The sequence below is a fragment of the Temnothorax curvispinosus genome, unplaced genomic scaffold (genome assembly GCF_003070985.1).
Source record: "Temnothorax curvispinosus isolate PA1 unplaced genomic scaffold, ASM307098v1 QBEX01006698.1, whole genome shotgun sequence".
In the NCBI taxonomy this organism is placed as follows: domain Eukaryota; kingdom Metazoa; phylum Arthropoda; class Insecta; order Hymenoptera; family Formicidae; genus Temnothorax; species Temnothorax curvispinosus.
In genome coordinates, this window is record NW_020216478.1 from 1 (window position 1) to 17,621 (window position 17,621).

General features: G+C 44.2%; 3 protein-coding genes across 3 annotated transcripts; 1 reads left to right on the forward strand and 2 right to left on the reverse strand.

Moving 5' to 3' along the window:
* Nucleotides 1–5,407: 5,407 nt before the first annotated feature.
* On the reverse strand, nucleotides 5,408–6,896 carry LOC112456245 (BLOC-1-related complex subunit 8 homolog). Its single transcript, XM_025018654.1, has 2 exons — nucleotides 6,498–6,896; nucleotides 5,408–6,249 (listed from the first exon to the last, which is right to left on the reverse strand). Exons 1-2 carry the CDS (start codon nucleotides 6,550–6,552, stop codon nucleotides 5,780–5,782), a joined length of 525 nt encoding a protein of 174 aa, XP_024874422.1. The 5' UTR covers nucleotides 6,553–6,896; the 3' UTR covers nucleotides 5,408–5,779.
* A 534-nt stretch (nucleotides 6,897–7,430) lies between these two features.
* Nucleotides 7,431–9,319, forward strand: LOC112456247 (translocon-associated protein subunit beta-like). Its single transcript, XM_025018656.1, has 4 exons — nucleotides 7,431–7,604; nucleotides 8,014–8,158; nucleotides 8,344–8,658; nucleotides 9,075–9,319. The coding sequence occupies exons 1-4, from the start codon at nucleotides 7,489–7,491 to the stop codon at nucleotides 9,189–9,191; spliced, it is 693 nt and encodes a 230-aa protein (XP_024874424.1). The 5' UTR covers nucleotides 7,431–7,488; the 3' UTR covers nucleotides 9,192–9,319.
* A 151-nt stretch (nucleotides 9,320–9,470) lies between these two features.
* On the reverse strand, nucleotides 9,471–17,312 carry LOC112456246 (nuclear pore membrane glycoprotein 210-like). The gene is made up of 9 exons (XM_025018655.1): nucleotides 17,097–17,312; nucleotides 15,415–16,638; nucleotides 11,992–15,334; nucleotides 11,652–11,907; nucleotides 11,327–11,571; nucleotides 10,923–11,069; nucleotides 10,707–10,833; nucleotides 10,569–10,625; nucleotides 9,471–10,439 (listed from the first exon to the last, which is right to left on the reverse strand). The coding sequence occupies exons 1-9, from the start codon at nucleotides 17,273–17,275 to the stop codon at nucleotides 10,255–10,257; spliced, it is 5,763 nt and encodes a 1,920-aa protein (XP_024874423.1). The 5' UTR covers nucleotides 17,276–17,312; the 3' UTR covers nucleotides 9,471–10,254.
* Nucleotides 17,313–17,621: the final 309 nt, after the last annotated feature.

The window sequence follows — 17,621 nt, forward strand, 5'->3', positions numbered from 1 at the left end:
CTCTCTCTCTCTCTCTCTCTCTCTCTCTCTCTCTCATAAATCGCACGCGTTTCAAACAGTTTACAGAAACGGCACGCGGCACTTACGTTTTCACGGTCAGCAGAGGGCCGAAATTAACGGAGTATGTTTTCGCCGGAAACTCCCGGCTTCGCCGAATGCGGAATGGTGCGTCTCTCGAAGAGTCTCTCTCTCTCTCTCTTTTTGCTCTCGAGAGTTTTTACTCGCAGGTGGAGACGCACCATAACAGGCGTACCTATATACGCGGTGCGCAGGTAATCGCCAAAGCGAGCAAACGTAATTCGACGAAGTCGCGATGTGTTCTCGCAACATCATGCATGAGACACCGGCGATCATCTTTTATTCCGATCATCTGTCCGGCTTCTCGGATGTATCATTTGCGCTACGTGACCGCAATATTGACGACAATCTTAGCTGCACGCTGCACAGATCGCGATTATTTTCAGGGAAAAAGGCGAAACCTTCCACCGAGATCCCGCGGCTTTCAGATGCTAAACGTTAAAACGCCACGTGAATGTGATTACGTCACGCGGTTTCGCTGTTCCTAAAATACGCCGTAAAATCAAACATTATCATCGGTATCGCTCTGCATATGATCCGCCTTTTCGGTACATTCGAATTCTCTAAATCTGAACCAGTGAAAAGTTACTGAAATGACATACTTTACTCTGATATCAGTGAATAGTCATTGAATGCATCAGTGACTATTTACTGATATCAGTCTAAAGTCCTATGCCATTTCAGTGACTTTTCACTGATTCCGATTTAGAGAGCAAAAGTCATTGTTGATCGCTAAAAGCTTACGCACTTGGCTTACGCACTTGAAGCTACGGAGCGCCAGATGAACTCAAAGATTTGTTTTTTTTTATCTCATCCGTTGTCTACGAGCGGGGGGAGGAGACGAAAGAAGAATTCATTTCGACCTCGCGGTATCTGGTGGACATTAAAAGCCGGATTGGCTTATCGTTACTGACGAACTACCGATCGACCAAAAAGGAAAAGAAAGGAAAGCGAAAGAGAATGCGTCAACGTAAGTACATGTGTCGGTGCACAGAAAGAAAAAGAAGTGTCAAATATATGTGCAATAACAATCTATAATCTTCTTCTAAGAATTTCTTATAATAGCTTCTTATCTCGACCTTTTTTGCCTAATTTAACGGTAAAATATGACAAAAAAATTATCTCCGTGTATAAGTCTTCACTTGACACTTCTTTTTTTTATGTGTATATGCGCAACGTGTACGTTAGCGCTGCAGACAGATTCGTCGGGGCACGACAATGCCTGCGACAGTAAATGTTGGAATAGATTTGTCGCAATTTAAAGTCAGTCCCACGTACACGGAGGAGCGGGCGCGTGTATGACGTTAACGCACCCGCGTTCCTGCGTGCGCGCGCGGCGCGGTTTCTCTCGCCGTAGAACGCACGCGGCATACTCATGGCGCGTGCTGACGGAGAAAAAAAAACATCCGGGATTCCCCCGAGTCGAGAGTGCACAGCCAAATCTACGAGAACCCACGTCCGATAAGTCTCGATATTAACATCAGCGTGATTCATATTAATCTGCTCTGTGGCCGTTACAAATATTGACGCAAGTACGACGCACAGGAACTTATCGCAACTAGGAAACGATTAATTAACCAAATATTAACTCAAACACTCTCGTTGGCTAAGATATATCGCAACTAGGAAGCGTTTAGCATAAAATTAGCTGTAAGTAATCTTCAGCTTAAGGTCGTAATCATTATTTGACTATCCTCGTAAAAATTTCGATTGTTACCATTCGTTCAACGCATTAATACACTTTTAAAGCGCAATTCTTCGTATATTCGTCGTTACATATTTTGTTTAACTTTGCTGTTCTTTTTCCACCGGTCTTCTGCGCGCGATTAATCATTTAATTCGAAAATGGACCTGTGCATTAATACATATATAATGCTTGAGGGGAATCTCTGGAATTCTTTATCCATGTACTCGCGCGTCCCGCGAGATCCGCATATTCGGCGTTATCACCTCCGTGCGAACATAGAATCTTTCAATTTACGGGCAATTTTGCCAGTTTTGCCTTTTAATTTGCGCGCGTGACGAAAGTTTGCTCGCCTAATCTATCGCTTCCTGTCACACTTTCTAAAGAAGTCCGTATGTGCGTGTACGTGACCGTCCAAATTATGCACGACGAAGTTATGCGTGTGTACACCCTACGTGGCACAATCGAGTCGGCGAACCGCGTAATAATAGACGATACGTTCAACGAAAATCTCTATTTCTAAATGTCGGTGCGCCCAGTAAGCGAGCCGACTCGGAATCGGTCGTCGCAGCGGGATTTAACTCTTAAATGCGCAATTTTTCGTAGCGTTCTGACTATTTTCTGGAACGACCTTTCCATCCAAAAGGGAAAGAAGAACCAGAAGGGCTGTTTACAGATCTGCAAAGCGCGTTTTATTTCGAACTTCATGAGGGAAAGTACGCGGAGCATCGAAAAGTCGCTTTGCATACATGTAAAACTTTTAAAAAAAAAAAGTTTGAGATAAGCCTCAACTTATTGTCGCGTCTCCAACTGGGAATTCCAGTTCTTTAAGTATTACTATCAACAGCTATATGAAAAACTGCGCATTTAAGGGTTAAAGTGCGTCGTGTGATCGCGCGACGCGTGACTCCGATTCGATTTGAGTCGCAACAATATGCGTGTTTCACATTGAAGAGAAAAAAAGAAAAGATGAACCGTACAAAAAGTTCAGTTGGAAAAAAGTAGACCCGGACTTACAGCAAAGATATATAAATTGTTGCTGCAAATTGTTTGAGAGAGAAGGAGAGAAAGAGAGAGAGATAAGGGGGGCATATAATATACTAACGCAACCATTATTCAAATAAACATTGATAAGAACAACAAATAAGAATTGCTTGTAAAAACGAGAATATACTATAATATGTACACGCGCGTGTGCAAGTATTACTTAAAAATGCTCCAAATTCAAAGGACACGTTTTCTTCCTTTTTATAATTTTAATCTTGACTCACTTATTCTATTTTATATCAAATTATTACAGTTGAGGATGAAGACTAACAATATATCATATTTTCATTATTTTCTTTAAATCAACTTGATTTTCTTTTAAACCAACATATTATTATGCTCGAAGGCCGTTGTCCTTCTCACTTAGCTTTGCCCATTTCGTTGACTTCTTTGTTATTAATTTAAAAGATATGTTTACGAACGTATACTGACCGGCAGGAATGCCTGGACATTTTGATATGTATATGACATACATGTACATGTATATGTATATGTATTATGTCCAGGCATTCCTGCCGGTAGAGTGTACATAAGAAAGTTTCGGGAACGAGAGAAACTCGTTTCCCGCAATATATACGTAAACGTAAATATATGATAATTTCGAGTGAAGTAACATTAACCTAACAAGTCAAACTTTAAATTGCATTCCTTTTATTTTTTATTTATTTGTTTTTTTAGTTTCCAAAGTTTTCCCCCCCAAAAATTTTACGCTAACGGCAGCAGTGATGAGTGATGATATCTAATCCGTTACGAAACGCGAAAATCCATCGTTCGATCCCGTTGCCAAACGAGCTTAAATTTCTACGAAAGGGGGGTGGAAGGGTGATATGCGAGCGTTATCACTCGAATACCCGAGATTGTATCAGAATTCGAAAAATTTGCTCGTCGATCGATCGGTCGTGCGTTATTACACGCACGTGCGACAAATATCCCCCGATCTCCGATCGTCGGAGCGTCGCACGCTCCGCCGTCCGCCGTCCGCCGTCCGCTGCAGTCACATAACCTATACGGGCGAAAACGGCAAACTGACTCACGTTGCGATCCCCGCCGGAGATGTGTCGCTGATACGGCGACACCGCCGAAAAGGTATCCGTCCGCGGCGTGTCAGCCCTCGACTGTCCCCTCCGATGCGTACGCCGACCCTTCAGTCAGCCCTTCATGCTCCCGTCACCCACGATCGCACTGTTGCAACCGCACCGAAACCGTGCGCCGTGCGTGCTGCATAATCCCACATGATCCACTAATCCAGTCGTGGACGTGGGGTGGGACGTGGTCACTCGTGGTGCGACGAACTCCTTTTTATTACGACATCTACCCGACATTTCGGGAACAGGTTGCGTCATGTATTGATCGCGCATCCTTGCCGGACTCGTTGTCAGATCGGTACATCATCGGCCCTTCCGACTTCCGACCGGCGAACACGTGGCGAATTGTCCCGCGAGCAGACACGATTGATCATAGTTGTTACGGTAGTGGTAACCGGCGCCTTAATTAATGATCGCGCGTTGGTGACTGGAGAAATTTTTCGAGATTTTGTAAAAAATTTTGAATGACATACTTAAATGACTGAATAATGACGAAAAGTGAAAAATACGTCATTCGGCGGGTTATCCATGAAAATATAGTTTCATTTAATTATATATTACATTATACTAATAATAATAATTTATTATTAATGTATGCATACGATAATAAAAATTCCAGGGTTGAACGCGTAATTAAAATATAATTTACATCTAGGTGAATATATAATGTCGTGTCGTCTATATGTAAATAATCAGTAATCTATGGGGAGGATCATCGAAAATTTATATTTTATCACAAAAATCAGAAATTTATGTATTTCGTTTACAATTTTATTTTTAATGCTATTATTTGATTTGGGTACAATTTTTAGGATGTTAGAAAAATTAACAATAGTTTTAAAAATTTTGATCTTATACTTATGGAAAAAGAAGAGAAACATGCATATTGTGCGTGTTGCAATGCAACTGTGAGCTAAACAATATGCTGCTTTTTGTCATTTAAAAGCTATAGAGGAATAACGTAAATAATATTTCTATATTGATATCATGCATCTTTTTTGTCACTGTACAGTTAATAAATAAAAAAATTTTAATTGAAATGCATCTAACATAACTAACAAGTCTAAAACTATTTTTTATCTTTGTGAGACTGTTTGCAAAAATACAAGTTCAAGGAAATTAATCAATCGATCATTCAATTTATAATTTACATTACTTATATTGTCTGCATGAAAAAAAGAATCGTTTAAACATAACATAAGCAATACGTAAACAATCCATGTAGATATATTTCTGAAATTTACAGTACAACTCTGGAAAATTCGATTGTGGCGTATACACCGGTAAGACATACAAAACTCGTCGAGAAAACAGTGTATGTTAATAACTCTGCGATTCTGCTTATACATTCGCAGATGCGCTACCAGTCAAGAATAAAAGTATCGTTCGACTCCGCATAAATGTTTGCAATATCATTCGCGAGATTTGCGTGCCTTTTGCCCAATGTAAAAGTGAGATGACATTACCGATGCGCGTTTGATGGTATCTGATTCAAATGAATATTTGAATTTTATATTTAAAATGTTCTGACGTCAAAATGACAAAAACGTTTTGCAATTAAAAGGAGTCGTCAGTTGTCAGTAATGTCATTTGAAATGCAATACGAACTCGAGCCACTATTGAAACGTATATTTATCGAAATGTAAATGTAACATAAAGAAAAAGAATTGATAAAAACGTAATTTTAGCCGTAAGACTAGAGGCGCACACTGCCTTACAATAATAAATAATGATACCTGTAACGAACAAAAGAACAAAAGTATAAATGTTTATGTCATGTTTATTATATCAATAATATTATATACGCGGCGTCGCAATCTACAAAACTCGCGGACGAGCGAGCTGTTATCACAGAAAAACCGAGCGTCCCTCCGCCCCGTCCCTTCTAATTGTGCGTGGCGGCCGATCGTTGCGTCTCGCCCGAGTGTCGGGCGTGATTCATCATCGACTCGACGCGGTTCGCCGTTTCCCGCACCACGTCGGATATCTCGTCCGGCAGGTGGTCCAGCGTCGGGATGTGCGCCGACAGCCTCTTGTAGACGGAGTCCCGGCTGCCGTCCTTCTTGTGCCGCCTCTGCTCCTCGTACTTGAGCTGCTGCTTGAAGAATATCGCGTTCTTGATGAACTCCAGGGTATTCTCGAAGCTCTTCCCGGCGCCGTGCATCGTACGGATCGCGCTGACCGCGTACTCCACGTCGTAGCACCTGCCCAGCAGCTGTTGCTGCAGCGCCAGCACCTCCACGCGCTTCTCCACCATCGGCGGCAGCGCCTTCCTCACGTGTTCCTGCAGCCTGTAAAACGCGAGCGACGGCTCGTTCGCGACGATGTGCATGTTCTCCGATATCCGCTCCGTCGCTGCAACAACGAGATTTGTCATCGCGTGGATCAATATTCATATTTTTTCACGCATCAACGTCACGTATCAACGTTAACCTCATCACACGCATCGCGATCTCTATTTATATTCGTTAAAAAGCGGATCGCGACGTGGAAAAAGAGCGGATTTATTGAGTTTACTCGACTCGTGACGTCAAAAGCGAATTTTAGCGGAAAGGGGAGAGACGGAAAGGGAATTAGGAAAGTTGCCAAGACAAACGGCTAACCTTTCTTAACTTTCGTTTCCAGCTCCTGATCGGGTTGATACACTTTGGCGGCCATCGCTTATACCAGATTTATCGCATCGGGCGATCAAAAGTCTGCAGTTTTAAATATATCACGCGGATCGTCAGTTCGACATCTCGAGAGATGTAAATATTAACCCTCTAACAATACCGCGCCTTGACCCGCGTCACGTGAAACATATCAGGGTCGTCACAGGTCGCGGTGTGGTACTCCTCTAAAAATAAACATCCGTTCCTTTCGGGATGCGCTGCTCCGCGTTTTTTTTTTTTTTTTATCTTTCCCTCTTGCCAAGATTCTTCTAAATTCGAACCTAAAATCGAAGCGACGGAATCACTCGTGTTCATTCATCACAGTTAACAATTGGGCGACTGTCACGATCAGCTGATCGTCAACGTGTAGCGACTCCTTCGGCACTTTATACTTCCGCACTTGCACTTTTTACACTTACGCAGCGATAATTTTATTAATTTTATTATCGTTTGTGAATCGAAGGAGACGCATGATCAACAAATGATCGGCATCTACTTTTTTGTTACAACAATAAAATTCCGTTTTATTTCTCGCAGTCGATACTGAAAACTCCTTACAATCCGGATTTATCAAAGTTATATAGCTAGCATATTTTTTTTGTTCAATTTTTCGGCATTCGGCACTCGTTTTCCCAGATAGCAAAGCGCGTCTGAGCAAAATCGCGCAGACCTGTGATTTTCCTTATGACGCTGGCAACTTGCCGTATGCGTAATAAAATATTCCAGCGTTGTTGAATGTTTTAAAATGTATAAAATAGCAAACGACGCGCGCCACCGCGTCGCGCCGCCATCTTCGCGCGCTTGCAGCGCGTACCGGAAATAACGATGTGTACGCGGACCTATCATCCCGTGTCGGAAACGTGGCAGCGGACGAGGCGCCGTTGGCACTGCTCTCGCGAGAGCTCGCGAGTGTCTCCCGTCCCGGTGGCTCGCACGCCGTCGTATGGTGCGCCCGCGTCCGGCACTGAGAGCAGCTGACACGAGAGACGTTTCGCGCGTTTGGAGACATCGGGACGACAGTAATCACCGGCCGTCGAACGTCCGCACGGAGAAAAAAATGTGAGTTTTACTTTCACGTACGTTTTTTTCTATTTCAACGAGACCCGACGATTTTTCCCGCGGAACTGACCGATTTGTGCTTGCTGGCACGCGTTCACGAACTTCTGCTCCAGAAAACGAGACGTTAACAGCTGTTCCAGCGCGCGAGACGATCGTGTTTCGTGTTTAGTAATCTCTGAAATATGTTCTGGAAATTTCGTACAATTCACTTGGTTACTTTTACACGTATCTGTCAGAATTGCGCTTAACGGCAGAATCGTCGAGACGCGTAAATAAATTTACATAAGGTTGACATAAAGTATTGCGATGTGCGAACTACGCGACTGACGTCGGTGAATTCATACGCGTAAACAGTGTTTCGCAGCGAAAATTGATGACAAAGTAACTAATGAAGTCTTTTATCTTGCAGTATGAAGTGGCACATCTTGCTTGCGGCGTTCGCTGCGCTGTGCGTAGCTGTGTACGCAGAGGAGGAGGAAGAGGCTGCTAGATTATTAGTGTCCAAACAGATACTCAATAAATACCTGGTAGAAAATATGGACATAGTTATTAAGGTAACGAGAAAGGAAGATTTCGCCTATATTTCAAGTTTTTGACATCTGTACATAGTAATTACATTGAAGCGTTCCTTTACTGACCTCTATTTCTACAAATGTTTTCTACGAAATATTATTTTTTACTTGGCGCAGTCTGCATTTATTAAAAAATATTACTAATGCAACGAAAACAAAATTTGCAGTACACTATTTACAACACCGGCAACGTGGCAGCATTGGAGGTCGAGATCACAGACAATTCGTTCCATCCGGATCACTTCACTCACGTGAGCGGCGAGTTAAACGCTAGGATCGATCGCGTGCCACCGTACACCAACGTGAGCCACACCGTGGTTGTGAGGCCGCGTAAGTTTGGATATTTCAACTTCACTTCGGCCGAGGTTCTCTATCGCCGCAAGGAAGATGCTCCCCGGCTACAGGTGGCTGTGAGTAGCGAGCCTGGCGAGGGGCTCATCGTGGCATACAGGGATTACGACAAACAGTTTTCATCTCACGTGGTAAGTATGAACATATGTACTTGTGTAACGATCGTATATTAAGATGTTGTAAAAGAGTTACAAGACATCGCCGAGATAGGTAGCCTTATAATTATACAAACTTTAGAAAGAAACTTAATCGCTTATGTGGATTACAATGTGAAACTAAATACTATGTATTTTACAGTAGTCTTGTATATTACAGTATGTACATATTATAACTGTACTACTTGTTTTTATTTTTTTAATTTATAACACAATATTTAATCTTATTTTTTCCTTTTCGAGTAAGATTATAATTATTCTATATCGTTTCCTTTATAACAAAATTACAATAATTATTCCCTAAAGTCTTAGTTTAAAATTAGATAAATCCATGTATATACTATAGAGTTAAATTTTATCGCCTTATAATCCTGTTTTGTTATGTTTCATAGATCGATTGGGCCGCGTTCGCCGTGATGACTCTACCTTCCCTGCTCATTCCATTCGCCTTGTGGTACTCGAGTAAAAGTAAATACGAGAAATTGCTGAAGAACACAAAAAAACACTGATTGTATGTTAGAGTCGTTTCCAGGAATTTCTAGGTCACTTTATAAATTTTCCTATATCATTGTAAGAAACACGACTGTTCTACTACTTACATCTACTTTTGTAATAAACGTGACACTATTTATGAACATCATGTTGCACTTTATTTATTTAAGAATTCAACTTCTTGCTATCTGAATTTCCATCGTCCAAAGAATGGAAATGGTTTGTTTACCCAATTATATTGGGACTTTTTGTTTTACGGTGAAATATCTTTTCTTCTCAAAAATCATTATATTATGTTCGGACTTTATACCGGATCTTTATTTGATAAGCGAGTAACTCTAGATATTCTTATTCTTCTAAGCACTCCTATACTTAACTTAGAATACAACTTGAAAAATTGCTACGCTATACATATGTCCTACAAACGTGTATATATCACAGCTTCACAAAATATAAAAAAATAAGGTTTCCTTTCTGTGATAATATACGATAATATATCGTGTATATCGAACAATAAGTTGGCTGCCGTTTTATTTATGTAAACAAAAATATATAGTTTTATGACTAGGAACTATATCGTTATTAAAATGAAGATGATACACGAAGAATCATGGATCATGGCAATGTTAACAGACTGTTATAATCATTCTTTACACGCACACGCACACACAATTGTCCCAAAGTCATATAAATATGTACAATAATGTCATATATGTGTGTCACGTCAAGCGAAAATACAAACGTTTCACAAAAACTGAGCTTGTTTTTTTTTCCCCAAGAAATGGACCTGTTTCCATACATAAAAAGAACGGATGATAATTTTGACCCCTTTAAGGCACAATTCTGTAATTATTATTATACTAATTTATAATGAATCATTTTTAATGAAAGCATCAGTCGTTATCCGTATTAGTCGCTTTACGTCGACAAAACTAAATTTTTCTCATGAAACTGAGCATCTTAAATTTAAATAATGTTTCTTATTGTGGATAGGGGAACGGACGTTATTTTCTAACGAATCTTTGTCAACAATTCCGAGCTGCTCTGTACTCGATTTTAACTCTCCTAACATATCTTTTTCTAACATATATCTCTCCTCCTGATATACGGTGTGCCGAAACTACGCGGGTCACCGTAAACAGACGATTCGAACGCCGAGAACGGCCTTAATGGCGGAGTTCGCGGGCTGGGAGTCGTGGGAGTAGTCGGAGTAGTTGTACACGGAGTACAGATCGTTTTCCTTATCATCGGCGGAGATTTGTCAGCTGTAAAAAAAAACCATCATTAATATCACAAATGCTATATTGAGAAAAACGTCGTACGACAAACATCATAAAATTAATGTCAATGAATAAAATATCAAAACGGGGGAAACAAAAAAGAATGGTACGTACCAAAAATACCTCTATTCCTGACTGTTAAATCAACAGCTGCCACTTTGTGTTTCCAGACTGAAAAATCCACAACTTTCGTTAGTAATACTGAAAATAACGTAAACTTATTTTATTAAAAAAATTTGACTTTCGTCTTACCATAAAAGATGGTGATCACAATAACAGCGAATGTTCCCAGCGTGTATCTGTGGAAATACATGTAATTCACCCATTGTACTCCGGACATAGGGATGAATTGACTGTATCTTGCCACGCGTATGTGAAGCTGGAAAGAAACGCGTGATATCATTTAATGACTATCGCTATAACGTCCGGCAAGTAAATGCGTTTAAAACCCCCATACAGCTTACTTACAGATATGTTTTGCTTGGTCAAATCGTTAGAAATGAACATTTTTTGTCCCTGAATTTCGTCCTGATTATGCATTAAACGCAATCTGTACTGTATTGTAGATTTGGAGACGTATTGCCAAGTGACGGCCACACCATCCGGTACAGCGATCTGATAGAAAAAAATGTAAATAGTATTATATTTCATAAAATTTAAAAAGAGATATACAAAAAGAATATTAATGTTTAGCAAATATCATAAATTAACTATTAGCATCACACAATTCCAATAAAAAATAAATAATTCAATAAAGTTAAAAGACCTAATAAATAATTTTTATTGCGTTATTTCTTATGCGTAAGTCTAAAATTTTCAGATCAGATTTAAAAAAAAATTTTTTTTTTTAGATTCTTAAACAAACGACTCACATTGAGATACTGTAACACCGACGACAATCCATACACCTCAAACGATGTCGACAGCACACCACCAACACTTTGAGTGGTGACAAACGTGATCTCCTTGGCGTCGACGTACACAGGTGGCAAATAAGCGAGTTCCAGAGCTGCTGACTCGATGTCACGGCTCTGGACGCTAATTTGAATACGGCTTTCCAACACACTGGCGGCTATAGTCGGAGAACTCATTGGTATGATGTCGCAATAATAAAAGCCTGTGATAAACAAATGAAAAAATCGTTGCAACAAACGTATCTTTATCTTTCATCGTGCGCGATAATAAGACTGCACCAACCTGTCACGATATCGAATCGCGGCTTCACGACGAACAAGTCCTTCACGCCAATCGACGAACTCGACGAGACGAACTGGATGTTACACGCGTAGGGAAACGTGTTCAATGCAAATGACGATAACGTCCGACAACCGCCTAAGCCTCTAGCCAACACGTTATTCTCCTTGATCTCCTCGTCCTTACTCTTCAGCACGAGCGGAACGCTGAAGATTTCCGTGCCGGTGATGTTTCTTCCTCTCAAAGGAACGATGGATACCTGTGCGAAAAAAAATCACTTTATTACGACGTATACCGCGCCACATTATGATATGTTATATTTCTTTGTTAAGTGATTAATTACCCGTGCGACTGGTAAAACGTTGACTTCTATCTCACTCTGCACGTGCGTCGCGAGGCTGTGTTTTATAACGGCGTGGCCGACGTTTCGGGCGCGACCTATACCCGTGAGGGGATCCACCGACAATATCTCGGGCGCGGAGGACTGCCAGTATCCCGGATCACCGTCGGACGAGAGAAGCGGCATGGAGAAGCATATTATATCGCCAATCGTCAGGGTGGTCTTCGTGGGAAATATGATATCGCCGATCATCATGTGAACGTAGTCGAACATTCCATTGGGATGTTTCTCGTTGAAGGTCTTGATGACCAGCTCGCCATTTTCCAGAAACCTGGCGGTAATGACGTTACCCGCGCCCGCGGTGAACGACGCTAGATCGGCGCGATTCAGCATGGCCTTAACGTTCGTCTCGGCAGCGTGGAATTTGTTTCCTACATTGTCGTAATATTCAACGATGTAATCCAGCTCCATTCCCTTCGGTAACATGTTCAGCTCCTCGCCGTTCCGTATGCGCAGTTTGGATTTCAGGGAGAGCATCATGTAATGAATAGGCTTGACCTCGACGACCACCGTCAACGATTGCCTCAAGTTGTACGCTTCCGTATTCGTAACGGAGATAATCGTCTGACCGTAATTCTCACCGGATCGCACGATTCCGTTCTTCTCCACGGTCACGGCCTTCGCGGCGGGCGTCAAGGCGCGCGGGTCCTCGAATTCGTCGCCGTGCGTGCCCGATAAGATCCTGTAGGTCGTCGTGCCGTGCCGGTCGCGATTGGTTTGCAGCCGTAGAACGGAATTCGGTGACATCAGTAGCGTCGATATCGAGTTTGCCGACGATGGCGGCTCGGTCAGGCGCAGCTCCTCGAAGATCTCGATCTTCACGAACGTGGTATATATGATGTCGTTCTTGCTGTAACTGGACAGCATGTTGCAGGGCACGGTGGCGTTCAAGTAGATCGTCGCCACACCTGGGCTCACAGCCCTGGCTCTCAGCGACACCTGATTCTGGTATCTGATGTTGATGCCGGTGCCCTCGTACATGTTGTGTAAAGTCAACAGACCAGGATCGCTCGACGACCACGCGAAACTCAGCTGCAACTGCATGGAGCCGATGATGAGGGGCGTCAGATAATCGGGGATACCGAATGCCCAGAGGGGAAACGTCGCGCCTGCTCTCACCCTGTTCACCGGGGTCGAGATCTTCACTCCCTCGAGATGCAGCACGTATATATCGGCGCGATCCTCCGAGTAGACCACCTTGTTGCCTTTGGCGTCGAGACCAACGGCGCGCACGTGAATCCCGGTCCAGCCCGCCGACTTCCCCTCGAGAATCCCGTTGCGATCGACGCGCAGGATATCGCCGCTCTCCGTTGTGAATTCGATCTCGGCGTTAGGCGGGCCGCCGACGGTCTGCATCTGATAAATGGTGCCGATCAGTATCGTCAGATTCCTCGGCTGCACCCGCAGCGGGACGAACACCTGCACGGTGACCGGCTCGCTGCGTATCTCACGGTCACCTGTCTTCACGAACGTCAGCTGACTTTCGCCCTCAGACAAGCCGTGAATTTTGTACAGGATTCGCTCGTAGGGCGCGATGTCTTGTTCGGTTGCGGGCAACTGCTTGATCTCGATATGCTCGTTGTCGATCTCAGCGTGGAATTCTAGCGCGCCAAGAGACGGCAGTTTCACAACATGATCGTTCGTGTCGTAGAGTCTCAACGCGGCTGTCACGCATTTCCCCTTTTCAATCTTATCTACGGTGTCCACCTCGATCGCCGCGAGTTGTTGAACCTCCACGTGCACCTCCGCTAACTTCGAGGGTAGGCAGAGATCCATCAGTGCTATATGAAGCTCACCCGGCTTCTTCGGCGTCACGCTGATCGTCCTCGTCGTGTCCATGTATCGAATATCCGCTATATCTTTCGAACTGAGAATGAACTCGTAGTAACCGGAGCCTTGGCTGACCTGCAAGTACGACTTCATGCTCGAATCGTTCAGAATTATCAATTTACTGGGGCTGATGACGGTGTCGTTCACCAGAGTTGCCTCTATGGAGGCTTCTATCAGCGGCGTCTCCACTCCACCTCTTTCATTCTCGACGGGAAACGGTGGCCACTCCGGCGTGAGTTTCAGTCTATTTAGAACAAGCTTCTGGTAGCCGGTCACAGTCGCGAATATCGTGAGAACGCCGTGATGCTTCTTGAAGATGATATTTTGATAGTGACTCTTCGGCAGAATCACGTCCATGTCCGTCCAAGTCTCCTCCATCGTGCTGGACTGGATTTCTACGGTGCCGCTGCCCGACGGCTTCAGATTCCACTCGATGTTCAAGCTCGTGATATTGTCGAACCGCCTACCGTCCTCGTCCTTGACAATTACAGCGATCTTCAGACGCTTATCGCTGTGCGCGATTATCTTGTCCGTGTTCTGACCGATCGGACAATTTTTGTCGTGTGCCCCTTTGAATTCCGGCTGCAGGTAAATGTACCTGGGCTTGCCGCAGACAATCTCGATCGTTTCCGACGCGTGAGTGTGCCGACAGTTCGAGAACAGAGGCACGTTCGACACCGTGTACGTCAGCGCGGTTTTGCCCAACGCCTTGCAGATCACCTTGAACACGGTTCTGTCGAAGGGTCCGCTCAACGTGTCCTCGTATTCAGCCACCTCGGCGATCTCCTCGTTCGACAGTTGTATCTCCCGTGAGTAATCTTGGGACTTGTTCGTCCATGGCAGCGGTCCGCCCCTGAACACCACGTACCTCGAGGATCCCACAGCAAGTAACGTTTCCTTGCTCCCGGGGTGTATCGCCGTGAGTGGTTCGTATGCCGACACGGTGACGTTATCTGTCAAATAATGATCGATCACGTCGTTGTTGTTCGCGTTGTAGGCAACGGTTACGTCGGACGTCCCGACGTAGCGATAATTTGTCACGGTTATTACGGCGCACGCAACGCCGATCGGTTGAACGTTCTTATCGTAACTCCGCACGAAGTTCACGTCCGGGATATGCACCTCGAAATCGAGATCCTTGCAATCGCTGAAAGGTATTTCTTTGGCGTCGGATCCGTTGAGCAGTATTCCAAATAACGCGACGTGCAAATGAATGGGTTCTCCTATGGCCGCCTCCATGTTATAGTCGACAATTTTCAGCTTTACAGGCGACAATACGTGTATCTTCGCCGTGTCTCTGTTATATTGATTTCTCGCCATTGTGACGACTACCTCCGCCGTACCTGCTGACAGAATTCTGATACCGCCGTTCTGCGAGACGGCCAGTATCGACGGTTGTCTGCTGGACCAAACGTACGACCCATCTCCCCCGCTCGCCTTCAACATTATGTCGAATCTGGAATACAATGATAGAAAGCGATAAAAGAGAAATCTATATTAATTCTTTCGACGTATTAACAATTCCTCTATGCTCACCTGGATTTGTTCACGACGTCCCATGGAACAGCCAAGACGCGAGGTTGAACCTTCACCGGGGTGTGTGTCGTGAGTTCGACCCTAGTGGAGAGCTGAGGCTCGAAGGTAATCCTTTTGCCACGTTCATCGATTATACCGCGTAGCGTTGCCTCCACGATCGTCGTCCCGCAAGTGATCGGTATCACGACGGCATAAGTGCCATTTTGCGTAATCGACTTGGGCTCCAGATATTGCTCGTCCATCTTCATGGACACTTCCACGCCTTCTCCAATGTGGAATTTATGATCTTTGCTGTCGTAGAGTTCAACGACGATCTCGTGAGCGTGACCCAACACCAATCCCCAGTTTCTGTTCGGCAAAACAGAAAGGGAGATGTACGCGACTTCGTGTACGTTAACTATGGCGGATGGTAGAACAACCGGATACTCCTCGCGGACATTCTTGTCGTGTAGAAACACCTTCGTACGTCCCAATGTACGCCCGTAGGCGAAATCGTGGTCGTTATCGATCTCCAGGATGTCGGGATTCTCGGCCTCCAAGTAATACTGACTCAAAGGCAGGCTGATCTCCTCCAGGCGACCCTGACGAGTGTGCATTATCTTGTATCTAAAGCTGTCCTGTGCCATTATCGTTATCTCTGGTGGAATGATGATCAAGTTGGCGATGACGACCAGCTCCAGCTCTATAGATGGGACATACTTGTACTCCGAATGTGGCAGTCTAACGGATACCTTAGCCGTGCCGGTCCTGACACCTTGTATGAGAATAATGTGACCCCTTTTGCCGACGCTGTCCAATGTAGCTATACTAACGGGTCTTTCGTACTGCGACTCCTCGTAGGTCATGAAACGCAACACATTACTCGCAAATTTGCCGTCGGACGACACGTGTTTGTCGGCGTCGCCGATAGTCCACACAAATTCAATGCCCGCCAGAGTCGTAAACTCGTTTCCGTGCTCATCGTACGCCCGTACCTCGAACGCTTCAGGTATATCCTCGATATACAATTCTCTCGTGGTGGTAATGAGATTCAGTGAGAAAATTGCGTCCACTATAACGTCGCATCGCAGAAAGTGGCCGGTATTGATATCTTCTGCCAAAACGATCACGGTATTTCTCGTCAGTTCTCTCGTTATGGTTTGAATCAATATCGCTGGCGAACATGTCCTGTCGAAGTTCTCATTTATGGGGATCAGCTGGATGATGTCTAACCGTGAGGTCGACCTGTGGAGAACGGAGATCATAGAAAAAAAAACCGGAAAAATCAAATATTTCAAAAGAATTTCCCTACAACGCGAAATTTACTGTACGCAGACATAATTAAAGCTGTAATTTAAGAGTACCTGAATACTCAAGTATTACTTGAATATTAAACAATTCCGCAAATATATCCGCCCGTTCTGTCTTAAAACGAAAGATCGCGCTGCATCACGCGCCGCGTGAACAATCTTCAATTCGCGGGTAATTACTACGTCATTGCTGCCGCAAAGGAAAGGATGCGGGGACCGCGGACGGCCGCGATGAGGTTATGGTGCGACCGGCAACGTGCCGCGCGACGGAATATTCACGCTCCACGGAGACGAGAGCGATTCCGCGTGATTAGCGACGCAGCGTGATTCGCGCCAGCTCGCGCGACCACGCGGTGCGAGGAACGGAACAGAAAAAGAAGTATATATAGTCACCATTTGTAGCAACTGCCGTCCGTCACCTCCAGCGTGAAATTCACCGCGAAGTTGTTGAACACGGGCAACAGGATGCGGGGCACGTTCAGTCGGTGCGTCGCGGAGACCGTCGCGGCGTGGAACGTGGCGACGAGGACGACGAGCAACACGGCTCTCCGAAGCGTCGTCGACCCGAACATGTCGCACGTGTGTGTGGTATTCGCGCGATTTTCAACCCCCCTGATCCCCCCCGCCGAACTGTTTCAAACGGTGAAAAACCGCGTCCGCACTGTCCGCAGTCCGCAGGCGCGTGGCGCGTCGATACTTCGATACTACGCGCCAGGAATGTTCGAGTTGTTCGAGAGTACGATTCTGAATCGATCTTTTCTCAACTCGAAAAATCGATTCTTGAAATAGATTTTGTGATACAAATTTAAAAATTTCGATTTGTTTAATAAAAATATATGTCTTTTAGACTTTGATTAGATTATCTTTTTCTTGGTTGAAATAAAATGTCCGTTTTGTACAATAAAAACATCTTTTTAT

Coding starts and splice junctions, on each gene's coding strand:
- LOC112456246 (XM_025018655.1), bottom strand. CDS start 17,275: ATGTTCGGGTCGACGACGCTTCGGAGAGCCGTGTTGCTCGTCGTCCTC. Junction 11,572..11,651: donor GCGATTCGATATCGTGACAG/GTTGGTGCAGTC, acceptor TGTTTATCACAG/GCTTTTATTATTGCGACATC. Junction 10,440..10,568: donor CAGGAATAGAGGTATTTTTG/GTACGTACCATT, acceptor TTTTTTTTACAG/CTGACAAATCTCCGCCGATG.
- LOC112456247 (XM_025018656.1), top strand. CDS start 7,489: ATGGTGCGCCCGCGTCCGGCACTGAGAGCAGCTGACACGAGAGACGTT. Junction 8,159..8,343: donor ATATGGACATAGTTATTAAG/GTAACGAGAAAG, acceptor CAAAATTTGCAG/TACACTATTTACAACACCGG. Junction 8,659..9,074: donor AACAGTTTTCATCTCACGTG/GTAAGTATGAAC, acceptor TATGTTTCATAG/ATCGATTGGGCCGCGTTCGC.
- LOC112456245 (XM_025018654.1), bottom strand. CDS start 6,552: ATGGCCGCCAAAGTGTATCAACCCGATCAGGAGCTGGAAACGAAAGTT. Junction 6,250..6,497: donor GGAAACGAAAGTTAAGAAAG/GTTAGCCGTTTG, acceptor TCGTTGTTGCAG/CGACGGAGCGGATATCGGAG.